The sequence below is a fragment of the Vanellus vanellus genome (genome assembly GCF_965231255.1).
Source record: "Vanellus vanellus genome assembly, chromosome: 4".
Taxonomy (NCBI): domain Eukaryota; kingdom Metazoa; phylum Chordata; class Aves; order Charadriiformes; family Charadriidae; genus Vanellus; species Vanellus vanellus.
The window spans coordinates 13,047,839-13,073,500 of record NC_138909.1 but is presented as its reverse complement, the minus strand read 5'-3'; the positions used below and the strand labels follow the sequence as shown (position 1 = coordinate 13,073,500).

The 25,662-nt window shown below is 40.2% G+C and overlaps 1 protein-coding gene across 1 annotated transcript; it reads left to right on the top strand.

The window, feature by feature from the left end:
• Positions 1–38: 38 nt before the first annotated feature.
• Positions 39–25,662, top strand: MGARP (mitochondria localized glutamic acid rich protein). The gene is made up of 7 exons (XM_082482975.1): positions 39–211; positions 1,927–2,030; positions 3,057–3,159; positions 7,792–8,025; positions 20,569–20,727; positions 21,434–21,482; positions 24,100–25,662. Exons 1-6 carry the CDS (start codon positions 127–129, stop codon positions 21,478–21,480), a joined length of 732 nt encoding a protein of 243 aa, XP_082339101.1. The 5' UTR covers positions 39–126; the 3' UTR covers positions 21,481–21,482; positions 24,100–25,662.

Sequence of the window (25,662 nt, the reverse complement as noted above, 5' to 3'; positions counted from 1 at the left end):
GCCCCGCCCTCCCCCCCCGCGGTAGCCCCGCCCCGCCGTGCCGTGCCGGCTGTCTCCTGTCAGGCAGCCCGCCGTGTCTGCGCTGCAACCGCACCGCTCCGCTCCCCGGCTCCCGCCGCCGCCGCCATGTACCTCTGCAGGGCCGCCTCGCAGGCGCTGGCCTCTCGCCTGAGCCGGGCTCCCTCTGCTGCGAGCCGCCTTAAGCAGCGTGGTACGCGGGGGGCCGCCGCGGAGCCTGACCCGCGGCCGGGTAGAGGTCAAGGGGACACAGCGGGGCGGGGGGGGGGGGGGGGGAACGGGACGGACGCGGAGGGGGACGGGGACACGCGAAGGTCGCGCGGCGGCGGTTGGGGGGCGGGCGCGCGGCGCGGCCGTTGGCGCGGTCCGTTACAGCGTTCGGCCGCGGCGTGTGAGGGAGGGAGGGAGGGAGCGAGTCGGGTACGGCTGCTCGGTCATCCCCGCCGCCGCTGCCGCCTCCGGGAACCGGCGGCCTTCAGACCTCCGCCGTGCCCCGGCGGCTCCCCCCCTGCCCCCGCGGGGCGGCTCGCCCTTGGGAGAAGCGGTGGGGCCGTGGGGTGGCGGGCAGGTGTAACCACCCCCCCCCCACCCCCCACCCCCCCCCTTGCAGCGAGCGGGCCGCCCTTGTCTTCACGTCCACCCCCCCAGGATAAAAAATAATAAAAAGGGTTAACCCCCCCTCCCCGTTAGGGGCACAGTCGGAGCAGTGGTTTCCTCAGCGGTGTGTTAGCAGGCGGGGGGGCGGAGTGGGAATCAGCCTGGCGTGGTGCAGCCATGGCTTTTGGCGCATCAGGAATTGTGTAACCAGTAGCAAAAAAAAATAAAAATCTACCGGGCGTGTTGGATGGTTGCAGGCTCGCTGAGCGCTCTCCTGCCCATAACCCGAAGCCTTTGAGAAGAAGGCATTCGTGAGAAACTACTGCAGAACGCGTGTGTAAATGTAAGAAGATCCATTAGGATGCCTGACTGTGGAAGAGGAGTCTGAAAAGTGTGTCATGAGACAGATGATGCTAAACATAATCTGGCACACGATGGCAATATTTTGAGATTGAGACTATTTTTGCAGCTAGGGATTGCAATGCTCAGAGCCGCTTTATGTTTAATGAGCGCCCTTTCAATGAGGCGTTTCTCATCCGTGCTACTCATTTGGGATGAAGTCACGAAATTTAGCTGGACGCTTTGTTGACGAACAGAATTATTAGTGTTTTTCATGAGTCTCTTTTTGAGATGTACAGGGCTACAGCAAGCATCAAAACTAGAGAAACAGCGAACAAAAATAAATGGCTAACGCTGCTATTATAGTGAATATGTATTCAATCAGGGATAAAATTGTGTAATCCTGCCTGTCTGCCCTGTTGGCCAATACTTGAGGTTATGGGTTATGGGCATGTATCTAAATGTCGGCAGTCCATTTGAGAATGAAAGAACGTGAATTCAAAGGAAATGGCTTTTTGTTAAAGTGCTTTGCTATTAAACTGAAGAGGATTTGTTACCTCTGCTGATCGTGACTGCAGCAGGATGGAATAAGGACAGATGATTTCTTTTGTATACCTTAGGCAGGAACTTTTTTGTCGTCGTTTGTTGTTTTTTTTTCTTTTTTTCCCCCAACATTTCTTATGCAGTTCCTTAGTCTATATAGACTGCATCCAGTACTTGAAAGCTGATAGGCGGACAGCGTAGTTCAGAAAAAGTCTTACACTCTTAAGAGGAACTCAGCCATGTACCTCGTTCTGTTAGGCACTATGTCCTGTGTTACTCAGTAGTACTAAACATCGCTAAGCTGTACCTCTCTGTTTTGTTACAGTTTTTAAAATCATCCCTTCCCATACAAAGTTTAGATTCTGTCATTCTGTTTTATGATTGTATTTTAGCATCACTTTACATTAATTTCCGTAATGGTTTTTATAGCACCTCTTCGCCAGATGTCATCTGGGAGCGTTCCTGGCTCTTCTGGAGAGAACATGATTTACTATCTCCTTGCTGGTGTTGCTGCTTTTGGTGGTTTATTTTATGTAAGTGTTTGGGAATTGAGTTGTTTGTGCTTTCTGAGTTGGCATGGTGTAAGGTCTGTTCTGGGTTAAACTATATGGTCAAGACATAAACCGTCACTAGAATGTGGATGTTGTACCATATAATTAAATGCAGTCTAACTTAGAAATCAGTTTAAGAGAACTAGTGAAACAGAATGCCTATTGCTTGCCTGTTTTACTGTTAACTTTGATATCTAGTGCTGTTGTCATTCTTAGTGGAAAACATATTTAAAACTGTGTGAAATGAGTGTGTCCAAAGATGAAGTAAGGCACCTGCCTCTAACCTCTTGGCTTTTCTTGTCGACCACAAATATTAAGAATATATCAAAGTGGGCAAGACAGATATGAAGTAAGATGTCTCAAGCCACAAAGGGAAGATTAGGAACCTCGTTAATTGGGGCACAAAGAAAGATAAGAATATTAATTATTTAGAAAAAGCTTTTGTAAACATCTACTTCTGTCAAGCTTTTCGGTAATCGTTCTCTTCCCTGCATCTAAATATATGAGACTCTGTGCTTCACGTCCCTAAAGCCTCCATTTCATAGCTTCCTTCCATCCCCCCACCCCCCCCAGATTTGAGATAGTGACCAGAACATCCCTGAGAGGTACATGTTTCCCTCTCCCACAAAATAATCTTCTTGAATGGTAAGTACCTTCTACTTGTTCAAAATATTGAACTTGTGTGGTTGCATATCTGGAGGAATAACAAATTCTCTTGCTGTCACCTTTTTTACCTTTTTTTTAAATTGTCATTTAAAATACTGTGTTCAATTCCTGAAGCACTTCAAAAGCTGCATGGTATATTGTATTTGCTTTCTAACAATGGAGAAATATGAAACGTATAAATATGTTAGTATAGCAAAATAGTTGTTTGGGTTTTTTTAAACCTTGCTTAGCGTAATTTGATATGCTTTTTAAGATGAGATTAGAAACCCTTCTCTCCCTCTCCTGTCCGTTTGGTAACTTTGTAGGGACGTAGCAATAAGTTTAGGTATCATTTCCTTTCAGGCCTACAGAGTAGTCAGTTCATCCCGCAGCAACTATATTGAACATATGAATATTCTTCATGAGAGAGCTGAGGGGCGGAAAAACAAACCTTGGTCAAGCAAGGGTGAGTTGAGCTCTTGTCTCTTGTTTCCCGGGTACACAAGGATCTGGAACAGATTTCTAGATTGTCTAATCAGGCCTTAACCCTGTCCAAGTCCTTGTCTGAGCTCTGTGAGTGGGAGTAAAGACGAAGTTGGTTGTGCAGTGTTCTGTTACAAAGCTACTTTTGCACAAATTTGGTGAATGCACTTAATGTTTAGGCAGCGAATCTGGCCTGTGATCAACCTGCAGGGAGTCTCTTTGGATGCAAAGAGTTGATATGTGAACCATTAATTGTATATTGGGTATTTGCATTTGATTTACTGGAAGCTTAATGAAACTTGACTAAATGCATAATGCTGTCAAAATCAGTTTTGGGTGGTGTTTTGTTTTTTTTTTTTTTTTTTTTTTTGCTTGTTGGGGGGGAAGGAGATAATATCATTTTCTCAGTCAACAGTTTGGCTCTGGGCCACATGCCATCAGGGAACACAGTTCAATAGGAAAAAAACCTATGTTTTTAAAAAGTATTGTAAATTGGACTGATTTCTTGTCCTACAACTTTGTTTTTGTCCTTTGAATTCAGGATTAAATGAAAAGCAGACACCACCTAAATGTATGGCAAATCCTTACTTAGCTCTTCATGCTTAAATAATTAGACCATGTTAGTTCAAATACTTGTAATGGAATGTTGTCTCTGTCTACATCAATTAGTGTTATGGCAGCATTAATATAAAAGATAGAACTTTGGCAAGCATGGCCTTGCTAGGAAAAGCAATTAGAAAAAATGACTTCTTAAGGATCTTTATATGTTTATTTAGTTGTTATTTAAAAAATAAATAAATTAATGAAGCCGTAGCACTTGAAGCTGTTCACTTTTTCTGATGCTAACATCTAGAGAATTAATATATTTGCATGCACATGAAGAATAGATTTGATTAAAGTATGATGAGTTTACATTTTGTTTTCAATGTGAGACCATGCTTTGAATTGTCTGCCTTTAAAATTATTTCTTTTGAAGTTGTTAGTCTTGAAGTTCCACAACATGTCCTTTAGTTTTAGACTTTCAGAATTACAGATTTTAAGATTTTAAATGGCAAAACACCTTAATTTCCTTTCTCTTAAGCAGCTGGAAGCAATACAGTTTTTAAACTTAATTCTTTAAATGCTGAGAATTCAGCCACAATTTTAATGTGATCCTTCCTTGTCCCTAACATAAAAAAACTAACCAGGACCAGAGTAGGTATTTTTTCCTGGTGACATAGTTGTCTGCTGTTCAAGGAAGAAATAAGAGTTACGCTCGTTATGTTCTGACTAACATAATCAGAAGAACGTGGTAGATGTGAAAGCATTAAGCAAACCTTCCAAGTCACTCAAAATGATGTCAGTATATTCCCTCTTTTCTCTTAAGGTTCACTTCTGCAAGGTACTGAGTTTTAACCCTAGTCTACCAAAATGTTTGGGATATCCGCAGAGTCAGTGGTGCTGTTGACCCCACTGAAGGCTATACCTGTGTTGCCCGAGACTGGGGTAAGAGTACTCAGTGCCCTGTAGCTTAATGAATTCGGACTTCAGGTACTCTCCAGACCTCCCATAATCTGATCCCTTGCACTGATTAGTAACTTATATAAATGTCACAACCAATGGCAGATGATTACTGCCTCCCTTATTATTGATAGTAAGAAATCCAAAACATTTCTAAGGCCATACAGTGAACACAGTTAAAACTTGTTTCCTATATTATTTTCAATATTGGACTTCTGAATAAATGCTCAATCCAGACTTTTTAATTGGACTTCTGATTAGCTAATTCCAACTCATGATACAAAACTACTATTGAATCAGCTCTTCTTAAATTCCTTCTTCATTCCCAACTGTATCCTCCCAAAAAAGGTTTCTGTTCTTTTCCTATGGAATCCTCTATGTGCTTTCTCAAAAAAAATTAACGTCTCTCCTTCTCCCCTTTTTTTTCCTGTTCCCTATGTAGTCATATTTTTGTGTGTATCTTGTCACAGAGTGTTACCTTAGTATTGCTTTTCCCAGAAGTGCTGCTGTAGCTTCTTTCCCTGTGCATTCTTTAGATTTAGTTAGTTCTTACGCTTTTTCACAGTAAGCATTGCTGACAAGAGCAATTACAAATTCTGTTCTCAAAGTAAGCTAATATTTTTTAGGATCACATAAAATGAAGCTGATTAGCTTACTTATTTATAATCTATAAACCAATGCTGGTAACAATATGAAGTGGTGGATAGAAAAGCAGTATGCCAGACAACACATTCATGGCGTATTTGCTATGTGTCCTATGGTAAGAGAAGAACTTTCTAGCTGGAAGAACTTAATACCAGGGAGCAGCTGATCAGAGAGAGACTCTCCTGATCTGGAGGATTTTTGTGGCTCCTCATCCCGAGGAAAATTCTCCCCTTGTTCCCAAACGCAAAATGTCTATTATAAAGAACTGCATGTAGCAGACAAGGCTGTCAAAACAAGAGAAACAATCAAATGCTATTCTAGGCTTATTTGTTTATTAGAGCGTTGAAATTATATTTAATGGTATTTTAATTAATGATATCAGACATTTTAAAAAAATCTAATAGCAATTTTTCTGTAGCTCTTAACTGAAAGCTGCTCTCAAATTTAGGGAGGGATTTAAAAAAGCCTCTGACAGAAGCCTGACTCGAAGTAGTAGTAGGAAATCTGAGACATCATTTGAACTGTAAAATGATGTTTGCCTTGCAGAACCTTCTACTTGCTTATTTAGCAAATACTGAGTTTTGTCTTCCATTTGCATGTGTCTCCTTTAAACTTGTTCCTGATTTCCTTCTTTTTTAGCAATGAGTTTTCTTTTTAACTTGATGCAAGCTGATTCAATCTTTCTAATCTATACTCTGCTTTTACACTTTCCAGACTAAAATACAAGGGAAATCTCTTTCCAAACCCGAGGAAGTTAAATACAAACAAAGGACAGTCGTTCACCATTGCGTACCTTGCAGCCTACCTTGGGATGACTTTATGCCTTCTATTGTAAAACTCCATACTTGTGAGACTTTAAAAGAACTACCTGTGTTTGCAAGGCCAAACCATATTGAGCTTATTACTGAATCTGCTTTGTAGAAGGCAGTTCTGAGATGGAGAAGCTGGCTGTTCTGAATGAATGCACTCTATATTTGACTGTCCAATAAAGTGTACTGAATGCTGAGCTTGGCTGTTAGTCTGTTCTTTGTGTAATCAATTTAGTTTTTTTTGAAATACAGCATTCTCTTAAAGGGACATGATCAGGTTGCATAATACAAAGCTTTGATTTTTACTGAGCAATGAATAGAATTGTGTTTAAACCTGAACACAAAAAGATAGGCTTGCACTAGCATAAGAAAACAAAGAATTAAAATGTATCTGTTTCATTTTTAAACAGATAGAAAAGAATAAAATAAATTCTGACTATGTCTCTTTAAGGTCTTTCCTTTCCTTTCTGTTCTCACTTAGTTTACACTGTATTACAAACTTTATTTCCAGTTCCATTTTTTCACATGGTGAGTTGGTTCTGGTGATAAACTTGCAATGAACACTTGGTATATAACTTTCTTCTGTTAACTTCATCTTAGTGCATGTCTGCATGGTGATCGTGCATCTTTGCTTTGTGCTGTTAGCTTTTAATGACTCGGCTCAGCTGAGTTTGGAGTAATGCATGATTGGAAAACACTGGGTTTTTCAGATTCTAAAGAGTCTGACCCACAGCGGTGTAGACAAGTCTTTTAAGACAGCTGGCACCTGTAAAAGGAAAACGACCACTTATGATGGACCATATCTCCAGTGAAGTGAATGCTGACCACTCAAAATTAGCAAGTTATGTTCTTACTTATGTACACTTAGTTTCAGTAAGGGTCCCCTGTTTTATTCTCCCTCACAGACCTTAACTTTCTTACTTGAGTGCTATGGCTCTTGCTGTGGTCGCAGTGCATTCAGTATAGCTTTAAAGAAAGCAGGGTGAATAGGGATAGCAGGGTACCTGTGGCAGTGTAGAGCGAAGAGATGGCACAAAACTCGTCTGAAAACTAATCGCTTGTTGGGCTTGGCGGTGTTGTAGCTATTGCCAGCCAAGTTAGCCACCTTGAAAATAGCCCTGCGCGAACTGAATGCACATCTTGGCTCGCAGTGCTTCTAAGCTGTGAGCCTGATGGATAATAAAGCACGTAAGAGCTTCCAAGTATGGTAGAAAATGCTGTGGTAACTCCACTGCTGGGTGTGAACTGGACAAGAATCCTGCTCCCTGTGACACCCGTGAGTGCATTATCACCGGCCCTTTCAGCAGAGCGGGTTTGGAGCAACACTTGGAGGGGTCCTTTTTTAGCCTTCCCTGCACTCCCACCTCTTGCAGTCACTTGCTTTAAGCCACAGTTTCTTTTCTTATTACACTGAAGCAGTTATGAAACTCAGTAATTAAGAACATGGTTTCTTCATCTTGTAAACATCTTTTTTTTGGTGCCACATTAGACAATGTGGGGGTATCAATTATTGATTTCTTGACTTTGCTTGTAAATTCTAATCCCAAAGTTTAGCTTCCCATTCTAAATTTAAGTGAGGATGATGGTAAAAAGTAGCTGGTGGATTTGTGTTGCATGCATGCCCTTTACTCTCTTTATTGTATTAAATAAATCCTTAAAAGGTGATGAAGAAGAGACGGCTGAAGTCACTGAAGCAGAGACAGCCACGGAAGAGGCTGGTGCAGTAGCTGCTGCTGGACCTGCAGCACAGGATGAGAGTGCTGGGGTTTCCCCAGAAACTGGAGGGGAGACTGACTTACCGGCTCCAGACGCATCCCCTGCTGTGGAGGAAGCACAGCAGGAAGCTGCTGCTAATTTGGAAGTTACTACTAATTCAGAAGCTGCTGCAGTACAAGGTTAATTTATGAATGCGGTTTTTGCGTGTGTGTGTTGTGGGTTCTAAAACTGCCTCTTACTACAGAACATTAAGAAAAAACGTCAGTGTTGCTAATGGAGTTTGTCCTGCAGTGAAAACTAATTCAGGTGCTACCTTGGCATATCGTGAGCATAAAGTATTAAGTTTATTAAATCAGTGTCTCTAAAAGCGTGCTGCCTGTGGCACTAAAGGTCTAAAACCAGTAGAACAAAACTTTAAGATCTTATGTTAAGGTGAGCATGTAATATGATCGGTTAAACTGTTGTTTCAGTGACCTGATTCTTAAGGGTTTGTTAAGGAATCTAAACACTTTATTTCCGTGGCCATTCCTAAGATATTCACACTAAATAATTACAGCTGTTCTGTCAATGCAACTTCAACAGAATCCTGCATAGCAACCAAAATGTTGTCAGAATCTCAGTGTTAAGGATATACTAGGCTCAGAATTTCAAAATTGAATAAAACACCAAATTGGTATAAAACACTTAAATCAGTTAGTGGCTACATATTCAGTATTTTGAACTGTCAGGGTGTTTGAAATATCTTGGTTTACTGTATGGCTAAAAAAATCACGATAATACAAACGCAAACCTATCCATAAATTGCACAAAATATGGGATTATAATTTAACTTTATTTTTGTAGCTTCTTTTTTTTTTTTTTTAACTGCTAACCTGCAAGGATAGAGCAATGGCTTATCCTCGTATCTCTTGATTTGTTCAGCTATAGTTGGAAGGGACACACATAAAGCATTCACAATTTCTCAGTTGATAGGAAAGCAGCGAACATTTGCATCTGGTGTCTTCAGTTAAAAAAACAAACAAACAAAACAACAAAAAACTTGCCAGCCTATCATGAAAGAGAAACTTTAATTACTGTTTTGGAAGGGAAGGCTTCAGCCTGGCTGTAGGAAGTATAAAAACCACTGAAGCAGTTTTCAGCTTGACTTAAACAGGGAATCTTTACTGCACACCTATGTTTGACTTCCTCTGAGAAAACAAACATCTTCTTGAGAGGATATCTATAAAACACAGGTCAAACCAAGATTAAAAGTATTTTGACTGTTGGTCCGTGGGTGGTTATCACAGTACCTTGAAAAGTATTAGCAGATTCCAGAATTGTTTTTGTCTTTTTCCTTGGTGACTCCAGTGAGGAATGGATGCATCTTAATTGCCTTTTTAAGAAATGAACTTGAGAAATGGTGCAGCACTTCAAATGGCTGACTTTTGTGAAAGGTCGAGGTATGAATGGGATTTTAATTCATGTGTGAATAGCTCCTGTGCTTGTCTGCAAAACAATCCCTTACAAATAACATTTTAAAACAATACTTGGTCCAACCTGCTAAAGGTAATATATCTAATAAAAAGTGCAAGTAAGTATATTTGTAGTGACTATTACTGTTTACATATAAAAAAACAATTATAATGTAGTACTTAAAATACCTAGAGCCTTAAAAATTTCAAATTTTAAGGAATATTTAGACCATTTCATTTATCAAAGAAGTAGTTTGGTATACATTAAAGTTAGTGAATTCAAGCTGTTAAGAGATGTAAGATGTTTTAAAACGTCCTGTGGTGTTTACCTCTGTTGCTCTGCAGAGCGATTGCAAAATTTCATATGTATGACAATTACATACATATGTATACAGAGAAAGTGAATGTGTGTTTATACATGGATGTGCAAAAAACCCGAAACAAAACAAACAAAAAAACCCAACTTTAAAAAAAGGTACTTAATAGTTAATCAGAGGAGTTTTCAATTTTAGAAAGTTAATTACAGTTGGACCTGGCTGGAATTTTCTCCTTGCCTCAATTTAACCAAGTTACAACCCCACTGCTGGTATCTGGAATTCTGTGAAATACTGTTGCCAAAAAAAGTACTGTGCATGTAACTCTGTTCCCAAGGTTTTAGCTTCTTCTAAACTCTACTTTTCTGTACCTTTTCATTACTTGAGCTGTTGCGCTGTCACTCTTGGTTACTGCCTGATGCTGCTAAGTTTCCTGTTGTTCTCCTCCTACTGTACTCTGTGCCTGGGGACTGTAAATTATGATCAGTTAGTCTTTGGATAGAACAAATGCTGTAAAACGCACAGATTGGCAAGATGCTATTTGGATTAGGCAGTGTGGTTGCATCTGTGACTTTTAGGTTTTGGATTGCCGCTGTGCAGTTTTCTCCAACTGTAGTGCTGAGGCTTGAGGTTTTGGCTTTCTCACCAGGAATAGCAAAAGCAATGAGCCCAAAACCGTGCTTTCTTGGACTCCTGACTTCTGCAGCATAGGTTCTCTGCTAATTTTGTAAGTATTGAAAGATGCGGTCTCTTCTCTGTTATTTCAAACACCGTTTGAGTGAGTAACTAGATTTGGGGAGGATTAGCGTGTGAATGTGCCGGGGTTTTCCATGTTAAGCTTCAAATGGCATTACAATGCCAGTTGTCTGCAGCCTAGAGAAACAAATATAGGCTGCACTGGCCAGGAGTTACTGCGTTCTGGACGGGACTTTTGCTGACCCGATCGCGCAGCGATGCCAAGCAGACAAAAAACACCTGACATGATCAGTGTACGTTGTTTTTGCTTGGTAAGTCACCAAACTCGGGGTGCGTATTCAAATGCGCTGACACTGGGAGTATTTTGAAGATTGCTGAAAAGTCCTCAAAGTCATTTGCAATTGCTCATACTTATTCAGAGGCTTTCAGAATGACATCACTCAGTAGAACAAACGCATCCTTCTGGGCATTTGTTGGTGCGAGAGGGAGGAAGGAGGAAAAGCTGTGTGACCTGTGGCTCTTTACAACCTTAGCCGCTGGCGTAAGATGCAGCGCGGATAGGGCTGGGCAGACCTCATCCCTTGTGATTACACCATTTGCTTACACTTGGACCTCATGAAAATAACTACACTTCTTTCTTTTTTTCTCTTCTCAACCTCGCTTGTATAGATCAGAAGCATCAGGCCTGTTATCTGCCATTTTCATACGTATAATGTCATGGTGTGAAATGGGTCTCCAGGTGTGGATTGGTGTAACAGCAGCCAGATGGAATCAGGGAAAGTATTCATATCACCTGATGAAATCTGTGCTTAGTTACCAACTATAATAAAGGTTTTTCCATTCTGAATCTCCTCTTAGAGGATTTTTTTTCTCTTCATTGATTGTGTTAGACTAAGCTAGCGAAATTAGGCTCTAAAAAATTGAATTATGGGTATATTATCCTGCTGAGGAAGTATCCATATCTGTGGAACTTCTGTTGGGTATTTCTGCTTCACATTTATCACTTTCTTTATCTGTCCCTTGGGCTGCTGCGTTTATCTTTCATCCTTCTGATTGCCGTACGCCGGCCACTAGTGTCTTCTCTCTTCCTCCTGTTTTTCTTTCATAAAACTGAGCTTGTAGATGAGTCGTCGCAGCATAACTGGAAAATCTCTGTAGGAAGAACGTGAACAATATTTAGAAAAGATCTCTGAAAAAGTTGTCAGCATCTGAAGACACAAGTTGGTAAATGGAGACACTGTTTCAGTTTTGACATCCTAGCTGAAAAGAGAATTTTACAGCATCCACTGGGCTGGGGAGGAAGATTCCAGTAAAATGGAAAGCCCGCTAAAGGGGGAGAACTACATAAAATAACTGTTTTCCTATTTGTCTATTGTAAAACAAGGGGACAAGTAGCTTCTCAAAAAACGATTAAAGCTGGTAAGAGGACATAAAATGAATATGCCTAAATGATTGTCACGATAAAAGAGAAAATGGACCTACTGCTTTTTACTAATAAAATATTTATAGCTCATTGTCAAGACTTAAAAAGAATTCTAAAATAACTTTTTTGCCTAACTTTTATTAAAAAGTTTTTTTAGGACTCCTGAAGGCTTTCATACATCAAGTTATTAGTGCATTTTCATAAATGCTGTTTATGTTAACTTGCACTAATTTTCCTCAGGATCCATGCCAATCAGTGGCTAATGTTTAAAACAACTGACCAACCACAATGTGAATTGCTTCTCATTGCTACAAATTCTTGTTACAGAATATAAAATGATATACTTGAATTTATGTGAGGTATTATAAACTGTTCTAGATTTATGTGGTATGCACTGTTATGCTTTTATTCTGACCATTACAGGCATCTCTGAATCTTTTTTTAATCATCCATTGTAGAATAAGGTCTCTTGAAGTGAGCCTTCTGGTCATTAGTATGAACTAATGAGGCTTTTCTTAGGAACTAGTGACCTACATTAGGCACAAACAACCTGTGAAATGTTTGGTTGAATGAAGTTGTTTGTTGCTGTATATGGAGTGCAGGAAATTTTTTGGTTGTTTCTTAAAAATGTGCTTCATAACTCCATGGTTTAGGGTCTCAGCTGGACCTCGTGGATTGTTCTCTGGATTACTTATGGATGGCTTGCAAAAAATAAAAAGTTGTCATATTTTTATAGTGGCGGGCTTATTAGAAATCCCAGCCTTCCTTTGTTCGTCGGTTTCTCAAAGACCTTGGGCTCTGAGCCTCTGGTTCAGGTTGAAATTATGGAATAGCTGAAATGCCGAAGGGAGAATACTCCTGATGCCCGCGGGCTCTAGGGAGGCATTGCTGGGCAGGGAAGGCTGAGGCTGCCTCCATGCCCTGTCCAAACAACAGGGTGCTCGGGCCAGGGCGGTTCCGCAAACAATTTCTTGAGAGCCCGACACTAGTTCCTGTGCGTTCAAGGAACTGATCGGGCTGAAGAATAATCACTGCTTTTTTGAATAATTGTTAGTTCCCTGATTTAGTTTAGCACGTAGAGCTGAGAGGTTTATTTTTTCTGTCTGAAGCTCAAGTGCTGAATTCACAGTGTCGGAGAGAGGCATTGGTCTGTGGTTAACCATCCATTAGATTTTATTTTTTTTTTTTTTCCTTTTTAAGCCCAACGTTTAAGTGTGAAGTGGTTTTCCTTTCCGAAGAAATGGATAACTTACTCTAGCTGGTTATAATCTTAAGCGGTCACTGAATAAAATGCCAGTGAGCAGAGAGAGAGCATTACAAGTTCCTGAGTGATGTTTCTGGTGCTTGGGATGTTCCTGGTGGGTATCCACGAGCCCTCCGTGCCGAGCTCCCTGTGTATTCCTGGCCAATGAAACCTGAAGCACCTGCTCACTTTACAGAGACATATGCACAGTTTTGCCTACTTTGTCCCAAACGGCCTCGGTGATGATTATTTCCCTCTCTTCTTGTTGCTGATGTGGCAGATGGGGGAGTTGAGCCCCTGTAAGCAGAGGGAGGAGGTGCTGAACCCAAGTCAGCCGTACCTGGGGTGGCAGGTGGCTTCTGACGGAAGGAAGGAAGGAAGGGGACATTAGCTGCCACCACCACCTCGGGATTTAGAACAAAAGCCATCGTTGAATGAACTTCTCTTCCATTTTCCTTAAAGCTAATGATGGAAACAAAATATGTTAAGTTGGTCGTAAAAGTAATCACAGTTTCTTACTGCTACTGCTGTCTTCTGCACTGGATTAGGTCTGAGGGAGATGGGTACCCCCACCTCTTCTGCTCTATTTTGCAGTCTCTCTCAAATACATTCTTGAAGTACTTTTCAAACACGGCAGAATTTGACTTTTTAATAGTGAATTCTACTCCACAGTCAGTTTTCCATGAGTGGGTCTTTAAACCATGGAAAGGAATGGAAATTTTTTGCTCTGCCTATTTTAACGTTTCAGGGGATACCCTGAGACCCTCAGTGGACCTCACTGAGGAGAAGCTTTATGTAACCAAAAGCATCGCATTCCAGTGCGAGTAGTTGTCTGAAAGACTGTAAATGAAATACTGTTTCTGTATTCAAAATTAAATTTGACCTTTTTTTTTCCCCCTTTGGAACGAGTATATGATATTGGTTATGTTATAGGCAGATTGAAATATCAAAGCCTTGTTTTGTACTCCAGCTTTGTTTCGTGTGCTCCAGGCAGATTCCATTAGTATTATGCTGGCTAACTTGTATTATTTTAGCTTTATAAAGCCAAATTCTTCTGCAAATAATATTTTTTAAAGTAATTGAACCTGACGTTCTGCATTACAGATACCAGCCTCATTTTGGCTGCTTGAAAAAAATAATAATTCATGATATGAAGGATACTGCTTTAAGTGAAATGCTTCACTCCGAAAAGTGTATTTTAAAATATCTTTAAAAATTGCAGGAAACCAGTGCCTGTTCAGATTTTTTTTGTTGTTGTTGCTATTTATAACTGGAAATATCACTTAAAAAATGAATCAAAGGATTAGGATTAGAATAAAAATAAGATAGTTTAAAATATATTAGCAGGGAAATACACAACTGGGGAAAAAAATATAGTCTGTACTCCTGAGAAGGCTGTGGTTATCTGGTATGATTTTGTTACGAAAATTCCATCCTTAGGGGGTGGGAGGGAATACCCCTGTCTCCCCAAGCAAAGAAAAAAATTAATATAGCTTTAATTTTAAAATTTGGAACAGCTATCTTCTCCATATATATTGTAAATAAGGAAAAGATACTTACTATGCCACTTAAAAATACAAGGTAAAAGCTTAAACTCTGGTAAGATTTAAAAATATAGTCTACAAGTTAGTTTAATTATGCCTACGGGCTATTTTTAACATTCATCTATAAATTAGTATCAGCAGGTACTAAAAATAATAAAGTTTCAACACGAAAGCACTCTGAACAAGGAGAGCATTTGCAGCAGTGCTGAGCTGACTGGCCAAAGGTGGCAAAACTTTTGCTGTGGGAGTGAAATTCTGGATTCCAAGAGTGCCCTCACGCTTTTTAAAAAATTTGGACTTTTCCTTCTTTTAATGCTGCTCTATGGGAGACAGCTTCCTCTATTTTTACGTGTTAAGAGAAAGATATATTTCTTTCAGGAGGTAAAGTGCTTCACCTGAATGGGTGAAGAGGAAAGCAGTTCTTTCCTTTTTTAGGATAATTTCTTTCCATATGTAAAATAAGTTTTGTTTGTTTGTTTTCTGAACAATTTGTTGCAAACGAGCTGCTGCTTCAGTGGAAGTGGGAAGACCTAACCCTCGCATTAACACGGTTGATTTATTTTTGAAGGGCTGCTCTAAGCTTGAAAACAGCAGGTTAAATTAGCATTGGAGAAACGTGGGTGTTGGAACACAGGGAAGGTGTACCTTGCTCCCAGAGTAGTCCGAGCTTGCTTAGACAGAGCAGCAGAACTTCTCGCTTACTCCTCTTGGCAATGCTGACATGTCTGTAGAGGTGTAGAATAAGGAAATAAGTCAACTATTTGTTTCTCCTCCTTCTCCTGGATCTCATGCATCCTACCGCTTTCTTCAGGAATTGCGGTCAATGCAACCTGACGTATGAAATAATACATATGTGTTGGAGAATTGGTGGTTTGCTTTGTTAGCTTTCACATGTGGTATGCGGTGACAAACACAGCTTGGAAAAATCCAGATTAATGAACAGTGAACCCTAAAGCCTGACAACATACGCCCTGTAGGAATGCTATCGGAAACAGCACCTTCTACAGAAATTCTTGCAAGAACCATGTTCTTGGCAGATTTCAGATTCCGCTTATGGTCAGTGCCAACTCAGCTCGCTCCGTACTTCCCTTTCACCCGCCTGCTTCGAGATCATCCTATAGCGTGTCGTTTCCCAGGCAGCAGGACGTGACTGCCCGTGTGAGCCCGTTTAATTTCAGACTAGAGCTTTGCATCCCAGACAAAAATCCAGGCTGATTCTGCAGAACAACTCTCTCAGGAAAGTGGGAAAGCTTGTTGTAAATCCTTGAAAGCTTTGGGGTAAGAGGCCATGCAAGCGGTAAGGTCTGGGTTCTGAAAGTCAGTCCCCGTGCGTGAGGTTTTATGTTGGTTTTGTTGTTGTGGTTTTTTTTTTATTATTATTATTATTAGCAGGAGAAAGTAAATCTGTGTAGTTTTTTTTTCTTCATTATTTTTTATTATTAGCTGGAGCAAAGATGAGTCAGTCACACAGGGCATGCAGCTCCCTGCTTGTCATGGTTCTCTGTTCTGCTAGGGGAATGCTGAGATTGCTAAAATTCAGACAATTGAACTGACGATCATGAGGATGCAGAAGCACCCTGGATTTGTTTTCTGTTCTGCTGTGAATGCACAGAAATGTAGAGTCCTGCGCTCTCAGTGCTGCAACTTTAGCACTTGTAAGAGTAAACAATGTGTCTTTAAAGACTGCAGGAATAACTGCTTCATACAGGAAGCAGCTTTCTTTTTTCACTGAAATGATAGGGATAGTTTCCTAAAATTTATATTTCTAGGTGGAACTAGATGTTGGATATCGTGCTAATAAACTACTGGAGCTTCCTAATGCTGCTGCCTTATTTAAAAAACCCCCAACAACAACAACAACAAAAAAAAAACCAAAAAAAAAAACCCACCAACAAACCAAACACCACCAAAACCTAATTTCCTTTTGTCTGTAAAATCAATTTCCTTTTCTGTAGTTACTCAACTCAAACCAGATGTGTTTTCATAACATAAATGGTTTGGTATTGTGTCTGGTGCATGTGTAATGTGCTGCTGGTGCTTGCCCAGTCATGTTCTGTTCCTGCGTGTGCAATTTGGAAGGACGTATTTCTTCTCAAAACGGTTGTCTCGTAAAGCAGAGGAGCAGAAGACCGCTTGAGAGCACATACCGCTGTCCTGGGCAGAAGCAGGCGATATTTTTGTTAGAGTTGGGTGTTAAACGTAAGCAGTGGGCATTGCAAAGATGCTGAGTTCTGTACTGATGGTTGCGTAGTGGAAATATGTCTAACTCGCCTGAGGATGTTTTTCCTCAAAATCCTCGGTACGTTACAATCCCTTTGAATGCTTTCAAAACAGCTGTTGATGCAATATGCAAAGCCTAACCGCTTGCCTTTACAATTAGTAAAGGTGACTCGTTTGATTTCTCTGAGGCTTGAAGTTCTTTTATATTATCTTTTGTTGAAATCATAAGAAAATTAAGCTCCTAATTCAGATCTGTAAGTGTAATAGTACATACAAATGCCCAGCAAAACTGAAGAAAACTGTAGCCAATGATACTGGGACTTAGCTGCTTAGCCCGCGGGAAAGCTTAAAATTGACAAATGCCTGGTGAAGAAGCATAAGAAAAACAAATATCAGTTTTTCAGAAAACATAGCTAATGTTACACACAAAGGCTGAGATTTTGCCACCAGTGTAATACCTTGTATGAAACTGTGAAGTGTATAGCTACTGTACAGTGATAGATCCTGCTAAGATGAGTGGGACACTGTGCAGCAAACACTCAATGAAGCAGTAAAATTATGAAACTATTTAACTCCAGTGCTATTGATGAATGATGTGCGGGCTTTTTTCCCCCCTACAGCATCAAGAAAAAAAAAAAAGAAACCCAACCAACCCCACTTTTGTGCATATAGGAATAAACTTAACAAATCAAGAAAGTTCCCATTTTAGGCAGATTTTAAACTGTATGGGTCCGGGTGAATCGTCATTTGACTGAGACCAATTTGACTGGAGCGCTGCAAGTGGGCGTTTTGTTAAAGACGATAAGGAGCTGTTAGTAGTAATGTGTGGTATCGATAATAAAGCAGCTGGGCACTCAGCAGAAAACATAATACGAACAGCACTTAAATACCATGTGTCTTCATGGCAGAGAAGCAGTTGCACAAAGCAGATTATTTTGTTCAGTGAAAGCCTGTAGAAATTGTAAGAAAGCTGGCATAAATAGACAAAATCGGTCGTAGTCGTCGCTGCACAAGGAAATACGGGGACTTCAGAATTTCAAACTGATCGTCATTCAACAAACAACAGAGAACCAGTTAGGATGCTGTAACAGGCTGTTATACAACAACTATATTTTGAAAAAAAATAAAGAAGCTTAAATTTTGTAGTAGGAATTAGTTCAAATTTTTGAACTAACAAAAGTTAGAAGTTATTTCGGTTACATGTATTAATTGCTGTTAAAGTTTCACAACAGGCTTATTAACAACTTTGCAATAATTGAACAGGCAGAAAAGAAAGATCCTTCTTCCAAGGATTATGAATAATGAGTCATCGTTGTACCAGGCATAGATTAAAATCTCTTTTATGAAATCAGGTGTTACTGCAGGATTTTACATGGAACAACTGCGAGAGATTAAGCTGGACTGAAAAAAATGTGAGACGCATGCAGATTTAAAAAAAAAAAAAGGGGGGGGGGGGAGGATAGCACTGAGATTAAATTTAACATCCAGGAAAACAAAAAGGAGAAGTTCCTAAACTTTGTAATGCTTTGTGCTACCAGCTGATCAGCAGGAGAGGACGCGAGAGACTCGGGCAGTATTCCTGGTGTTCCCCACAGAGAAGGGGCCACGTGGCAGTCCCGGTTCTGAAAGAGACAGAGGACTCGGTCTCAGCTTGCCGGGTCATCATTCACCTGGTGCTGCCCTGGGATCGCAGCAATTCCCTCGGATAGAGGAAAAATTGTTGACTTTGTGAGTGGGATACAGGGCGTTTGTTCTGAGACCGAGCCATGTACGAACCACCAGAAAATACACCGAGATTTGTTTCGGTATGTCAGATTAATGCTCGAAATAGCCTTCATGGTTATAGATTGGTTCTTATTTTTGTGGTGGTCAAAGCACCAAGAGACACTTAGATAGCTTGCTGTAGTTGCAATAGGCCAAAGAAATGACACCAAAATGATCTTCTTGGGCAAGTCTGAATCTTTGCTGGAGATAATGCCTAAAGGCACGGATAGTGACCTGGTGAAGCTGCCACCTCTGGTGCCGCCTTCAGTGCGCTTGGACCCCCAGGTCCTGCTGGCTTTCTCTTCTCCAAGTGAGCTCTTCAGCTATGGAACCAGGAAGGTGGCTCCTACAGAACTCCAGCCACACGTGCTCAAGGAACGGGCGTGAAAGCCGCTCAGATTTCTAAAAAATGAAAGCACCGGCTGGAGTTTTCTGCAGACCGAGGACAATTACGCACACCTACAGACACAGGTTTTCAAAAATGCAACGCCTGTCACAACGAGGCCCTTTGTATTTTAGGGAGTGACAGCTACTCTGCAGAGACCTGGATGGACACGTCGGGAGGGATCCGTATTTTGTTGCAGTAGGCTGCCTTTCTGTTAGCCATAAAGAATACTTCAGACCAGAGAAAACATTCAGTACAAGTGGTATAATGTTTGTTTTCAAGGCAGGCATTCCTGTCGGTGACAAATAAACACAATTCCCATTCAAAGGAAACGAGGTTTCATTAAAAAGCAGGAAGGTCCACGTTGCTCCCTCTACTTGCTTGCTGCTCTACTCTTCTTGGTCCTTGGTGCAAAAGAAATTAAAACACTGAAACATCGCAAGAAATAAACAAAAATTAGCAAGATGGAATACTGTAAGCCAGAGAGCAAGCTTTTTGGTAATATAAAACGTAATATTAAACGTTTGATGTTACAAACTCAAAACCAGCAGCTTGTGACCATAGCAAATATATTAAATTACATCAAGCGATGCTAACTATAAAATATCTAATGTTCTGAATTTCAATTGTACTGTTTTAATTGCGTATCTGTTGCCTATAAAGACAAAGGTAGCAATCCCTAATTTTTTCTTCTGTTGCTTCTTCAAAATTGCCAGTATTCTGCAAAATAATGTGAAATAGATGATGTTCAGAATGTGCTGTATTGAAATAGCTGCAAGCTGATATTTGGGAAAAGGCATGGGATGCTAGCTCCACAGCATTCCTATTTATGGCTTTTATCGAACTTCTAATGAAGCTGTTTAGTTAGCTGTATTTAACATACATGTATCTTAGTATAGGACTCCATTTGTAACAATGAAGTCCCTGCAAACCTTATCCTGCCGAGCAGTTAAGGTGTGTGATGGTGGAGACCTCCAACAGAAAGGTTAGAAGAATATGGTAAGAGAGAATTTACTCAAGTAAAATTTAACATGTAACTGCTGGATAAGGTGTTCACTCTCACCGCAGAGCGTATCTGTATATATATATATATATATAACCTATTACAGACTTTTATTACAGATAGATTGCTTTATCCTGACGGAGCACTGCAAAACGGCTAGTTGGCGATCAAGCTGCACTGGAATGGCAGCCTGAACCTTCAGCCTGACGTTAGGATATTTCTACATTAAAACCACCCGTGACATCTTTGCAGGGTTAGGCGGAGTGCATGAGTAATGTCCTATGGGGTGGGTCCGACTAGGATTATTTCCATGGAAACTTTACCATTAGTGTCTTGCCCATCATTAATGGTTTGACAGAAATCAGAAAATAAAATGAGAGTATCTGCAAGAGAACGTACATGTTGGAGAATACTTAACTCTGTCTAAAGACATGAAAATAGCTCCTGTTCATAGTTTTCTGCTCCAGGGTTGGGAAGGGTCAGCCTTTCCCTGGAATTCCACTGGCAAACTTTTATTTGCGTGATAAAATGTAATAATCTGATAGATCCTGTTGCCTTTAGCTACTTCCAACACGTATGTTAGGCAGATACCTCATGCTTTGTGAGCCGCGGCTGCTCCCCTTCATTTGTGCCGGTGCATGAAAAGACAAGACAATTATCTCTCTAATTTGATTCATAGAGACTGTGAGTGAAGTCTTGGATGTTGCAGCTTCTTCTGCCCACGAGGAAAGCTTAGACAGCATCAAGGAAGGAGTAGCCTCAGCAGCTCAAGAGATATCTGACGCATCCTCGGGGAGCCAGGACGGTGATGCCGAGGAGTCGGGGCAAACTACGGAAGGTGCAGCTCAATGTCTCAAATGTTTTGTCTCTGAAAAGCTCTAAAGCACGGAACTAGCTGCAAGAGCACGCAGAACTCGAGTTGACGCAATGTGGCCGCTAGCGATGACTGTGTTTGGCATCATAGCGTTAAGCAGAGAAAATAGTTTTGAAATGATCCGCCACGCGGTAGAAATAGGTATCGCTAAGCTGGACGGCCGGGGGTGTTTTGAGCTCAGTGCCCTGCTAAGTGGCTAGATGTAAAGTTCATTAAGAACAAGAAATTCCCCCTTGTGCTTCGTATGATGTAACACGCTTTTTTAACGTCTGTCTTCATTTGAAAGACGGTATTGTCTTAAATTACGTCGCTGTGAAGAAAAATAGGGAGCGTGTGATATTTATAAACCTTACAGTGTTTCAGTGAACCTGTAAACAATCTTATAGTGCTATTGAAATTGAACGATATAATTGAACGCAAAGAAAAATGCGTGGTAAAATCATTACTGCGCAGATTTTCAAAGGAGTTTAGAAGTTTGGCCTCCAAACTCTTTTACAATTAGAATTAAAAAGCTAAAAGGAAAAATGTCTGTATACCTAATACGACTTTGTAAATTGTATCCCTTTACTCCAAGGGAGCCTTTGGACCAACGGAAACAACTTACTAGACTATTTGTCATTGAATAAGTTGGTTCCAATGTTTCTCAATGGTGTTTTGTCTCCGTTTTCAGTTTCTGTGGAGGAGAAGACACCTGAAGAAACTGCTAAGGAACCCTAAAGGTACACAGTACAATTGCAGCATGTGCTTTCCCGCTCTTCACCTTTCTTTTTTTTTTTTTTTTTTTTTTTCCTCAGTTGGTGGCAATTGCAGCATATGGTCAGTCTGCACGTGCGCTCTGATGGTGAATTTGTATTTCTGCTCCCAACAAGTATACTGCAAAAAAGAACTGAACTGAAGTATTTCTCATTGTTTGGGAACGTTGCTGGCATCTTTTAGAGGCTAGGGAACAAACCTTTTTTATATCAGTTGTCACCCTGGGTATTTATTTATGGCTTTATCTCAGTCCCATGCAAACCGCATAAATACTCAAGAGCTGTAACTTTCTTCTAGGCAAAAAGTGATCTTCGGACATTGATTTAAATTATATAGATACTGGACTTGTGGGTTATTGCCTTATACAAGCGAACTCTTCTCTTCTTATCCTCACTGTAAACACAGTGAAGTTGTAACCTTCTGGACCCTTTTTTTTTTTTTTTAAAGACTTTTTTTTTTTCCACAATTAGTCTCTACACATTTGTAGGTTGTGCTAATGAAAAATATTGAATAGAATATTCTTACTATTTTTCTAGTATCTTGCTCAGTTGGCTTTATTACTTTTAGAATAAAAAAATTTGTCCACGGTATTCTTACTTCTTTGCTACTCCCTGTGACTCTCTCTTCCAAAATGGACTGTAAGATGGTGACAGAAACCTGAGGGAATAAAAAGTTTGGCTGAAATATGAACGTGAATCTTGGTAGGAAAGATATCAACTAGAATAGAAACAACTGAAAGTTGAGCAAACAAACAGCCCAGGTCAGGAGTTCTCAAAATTATTTTTGCTGCTAGTTAACAATTCATACACTAATTCTTGGAGCACCGGTGCAAGAGAAGGAAATGGAGCAAAGTTAGTTATTTTTCATTGCATCTTTAAAACGTATGTTCTAAATACACTTATACAACCTTATCTTTATGTTCTGAGTCCTTTGCAAATGCATGTTTGTTTGTTCCATCATCCACTGCAATATAAAATAAGGTAATGCTTCCTATCTTCTTGTGATAAAAGGTAAATATCGTTCTTAAACTGCATGGTCTTTTTTCCATGTTGTTTTAGCATTCAAAACTAAGAAAAAAAATCAAAGCAAAGCCAACCCCACAATTATAAAATAATTAACAAAATGCTAGTGTTATGATAAGTTCCTCTACCAAATAGAATTTTTGTGTAATAATGGTGTAAGGGGAACAGATATTTAATGAATGTGAGTGAGATGTGCAGAAAAGTGGCAAATGTGTGCCTCCCAAAGCTGTTATTTTTGCTCAAAGTGAAAGCTAAGGGCACCTGAGGGTACCACATCAGAAAAAATGAGTTACCAGGAATTTCTCTCCGCTGTGGGACACACAAACGTAGTGATACAGAGAAAGCAATAGAGTTAAGAAACTTTTTTTCCGTGTAAACATCTTGCAACCCTAAAAATTGTTGCATTGTTATTCCAGATTTTGATTTAGACAACAAATACCCAATATAGCCAATTTAGGTAACGAAGGCAGAGACAGTAACCAAAAGGGGTGGGAGTGGAAGGGAAGGCAAGCTGTAGGAAGCACCTTTGATGGAAATAATTGAAAAGAGATGAAAAATAGATGAATCTGCTACCAGAATACAGGTCCACTGAATTCTGCTTAAAATGTTTGGGCTCTTTTTGACAAAACCCCCTCTTTTTTTGACACCCCCCTTACTTTTTACAAATATAGCTTCACAAGGTTACAAAAAAGGTCTCCCATTTGACCTTGTTGGGGGGGAAAAAGGTTTATAAAACATCATACTACTTAATGCTGGAAAATTGCTGGCTGACTTTTTCCAACTTACAAGTCAATAGCCACAATGCATTCCCAGTCAGGAAAGATTTTATTTTTTTTTTTTTAGTGTATGTTTTGATTGTAAGCACTTTAGGGTATGGACCTTAACTTTGAGTTTGCATTAAAACACATTATAGATTTTAAGGAATTCAAAGGAAAAAAAAATCAAAAGCATGTTGATGTGAGAATCAAGTATCCAGTTAACTTTTAAAAAAATACTAATTACTTGGTGAAGGGATAGGAGTAGTAGTAACGGATGAAGTCCTCAGATGAAGCCTTGAATTGATGCTGAGAGCACGCCTGAGTAAGAACATACTATCGTTCCCCTTTCTTTTCAAGGTACAGCAGTTTTACTGCGTGTGGCTGTTGGCCCCAAATTCACACAGCTATGAAGCTACTTATATCCGTAATCTCAGCAAACACAATTGGTTTACCTCGTGCTTAAAGTTAAGCAAGTAACTATTTGTAGAAGTAAGCTTAGTGGAATGTGTCCAGCACGCAGGGGAATTCATTTATACCTGAGCAACGTGGCTGAAGATGAGGGATTCCCTGAAATTGGGCTTTGTTGGTGGCAGCAGAGCAAGTTTTCACAAGCCATCAGAGAAGCGTGATTTACGCAGCAGTACTGTGTTGATATGCTGTAATTCACTTAACTGATAACCTGCGGTCAAGTTTACAGTGTGCTTTGAATGTTTGCAAGGAAAAAGACCTGATGAATCAAGGCTGTTGCTAAACGTCATTTATTGTTGCTTCCTCTAAACCAGATTCTTTTTTCTTTTTCCCAGTAAGCAGTGCTGAAGCCTTTGAAAAGTTTAATGGAAATATTTGTGGCAATCAACCAGCTGATTCCTGTGTGAAACCTCATACTCTTCCTTGGAGACCTAAAAGAAATTGTGCAGTTTGTCGTACCACACGCTGCTCATTAGGACCAGTATTCATTGCTCCAACAGACAGCCTAATACGATTTAAGTTGGTTAGAGAGACGCTTCTGTGATTAACATCTCTGCTTTAGAAAGTAGCATCCAGTAATAACTGTCAAAGCACCACCCAGCATGTAATAAATACACGTGCTAAGAGAAGCGGTAGACGTAACTGAAACCATGTCAAGTGAACTTGTTCTAGGTCTTTCTTGTCTCGTTATGTACATAGATTTCTTATTTTTGGTCCAAACTGTGCTGCATAATTATACCATTGTAACATTCCATGCTAAAATGTAAGTAAAAGGTTTTAACTAAGTTAAAAACTTATAAAAATTACCTGTTAGTATTTTTAAATTGGGTCACGGGGAAAATAACAACCTTGTTTGCTCCCAAGTTTGGATTTGCAATTGTAAGCATACGACATTTGGCTGATCTAATTTTCCCCCTGCGCAAACATTTTAGATGCTTCCCTTCCTTGCACAATAATATCCGGGAGTAAACCTTTTTAAGGCTCCTGCTTTGAGAACGAAACTCATTTGCAAGGAGTAGCAATAGGTACTATATAGCATGAAAATCAAAATAATGCCGGTTGAAGTTATCACTATTGATTGAAGTGGTGGCTCCTACCTTGAGGGCGCCGGACCCTGTTCCTACCAAACCTTATTCAGCTTGTTGTAGTCTTTCTATGTTGTTCTGCCTTAGCAATGACATGCAGCGGTGGGATAACAACCCGGAGCTTTGCGAGAACACTCTTGTACAAATCGCGAGCAATTTAGGCTATGGTAAAGCTCCTCTCCGAGCGCTCACAGATGGCCAGCAAAATCCCTGTGGAAGGCTATGCCACGGGTGTTCAAATGGACAAGGATTCTTAGGGACTAATATAGAACAGAATGGCTAAATTATCTTATCTTGTTAGTATTACCTTAATAATGAAAAAAAATCTATAATGAATAATGGGTTTGTATAACACCGTTCTCCTAACCGGCCATTGCACTATGTGCACGTGCATGGGTGTGCATCTACTACAAAATTTGTATTGAGACCCATTATAGCCATCACAGAATGGCGATAATTCTAAACCAGGGCCAAATAAGGTGTATTAGACACAATTTATATAGAAATTATGAATTACAAGGTGCATCTGACTGCTTTCTCTTCAAGCAGACCTTTGGGAAAATGTTGAAAGGGAAATGACAGCATTATGACATTCCTACCCGTGGCACAAAGCAACACATGCTCCTTCCCCCATCGTAAAGCAAATTATAACAGCATTCCAACAAAAATGCAGCCTATTGTCCCTGTATGTGCTTAGGAATAACTGGAATAATGCAGAGGCAACATCAGGCTCCTGAGCTTCAAGAAGCCGTACCACAGCCTTCTGCTTAAAGGGTAAGCCACTGTGATGAAGAGCAATTTTTGTAGACAAAG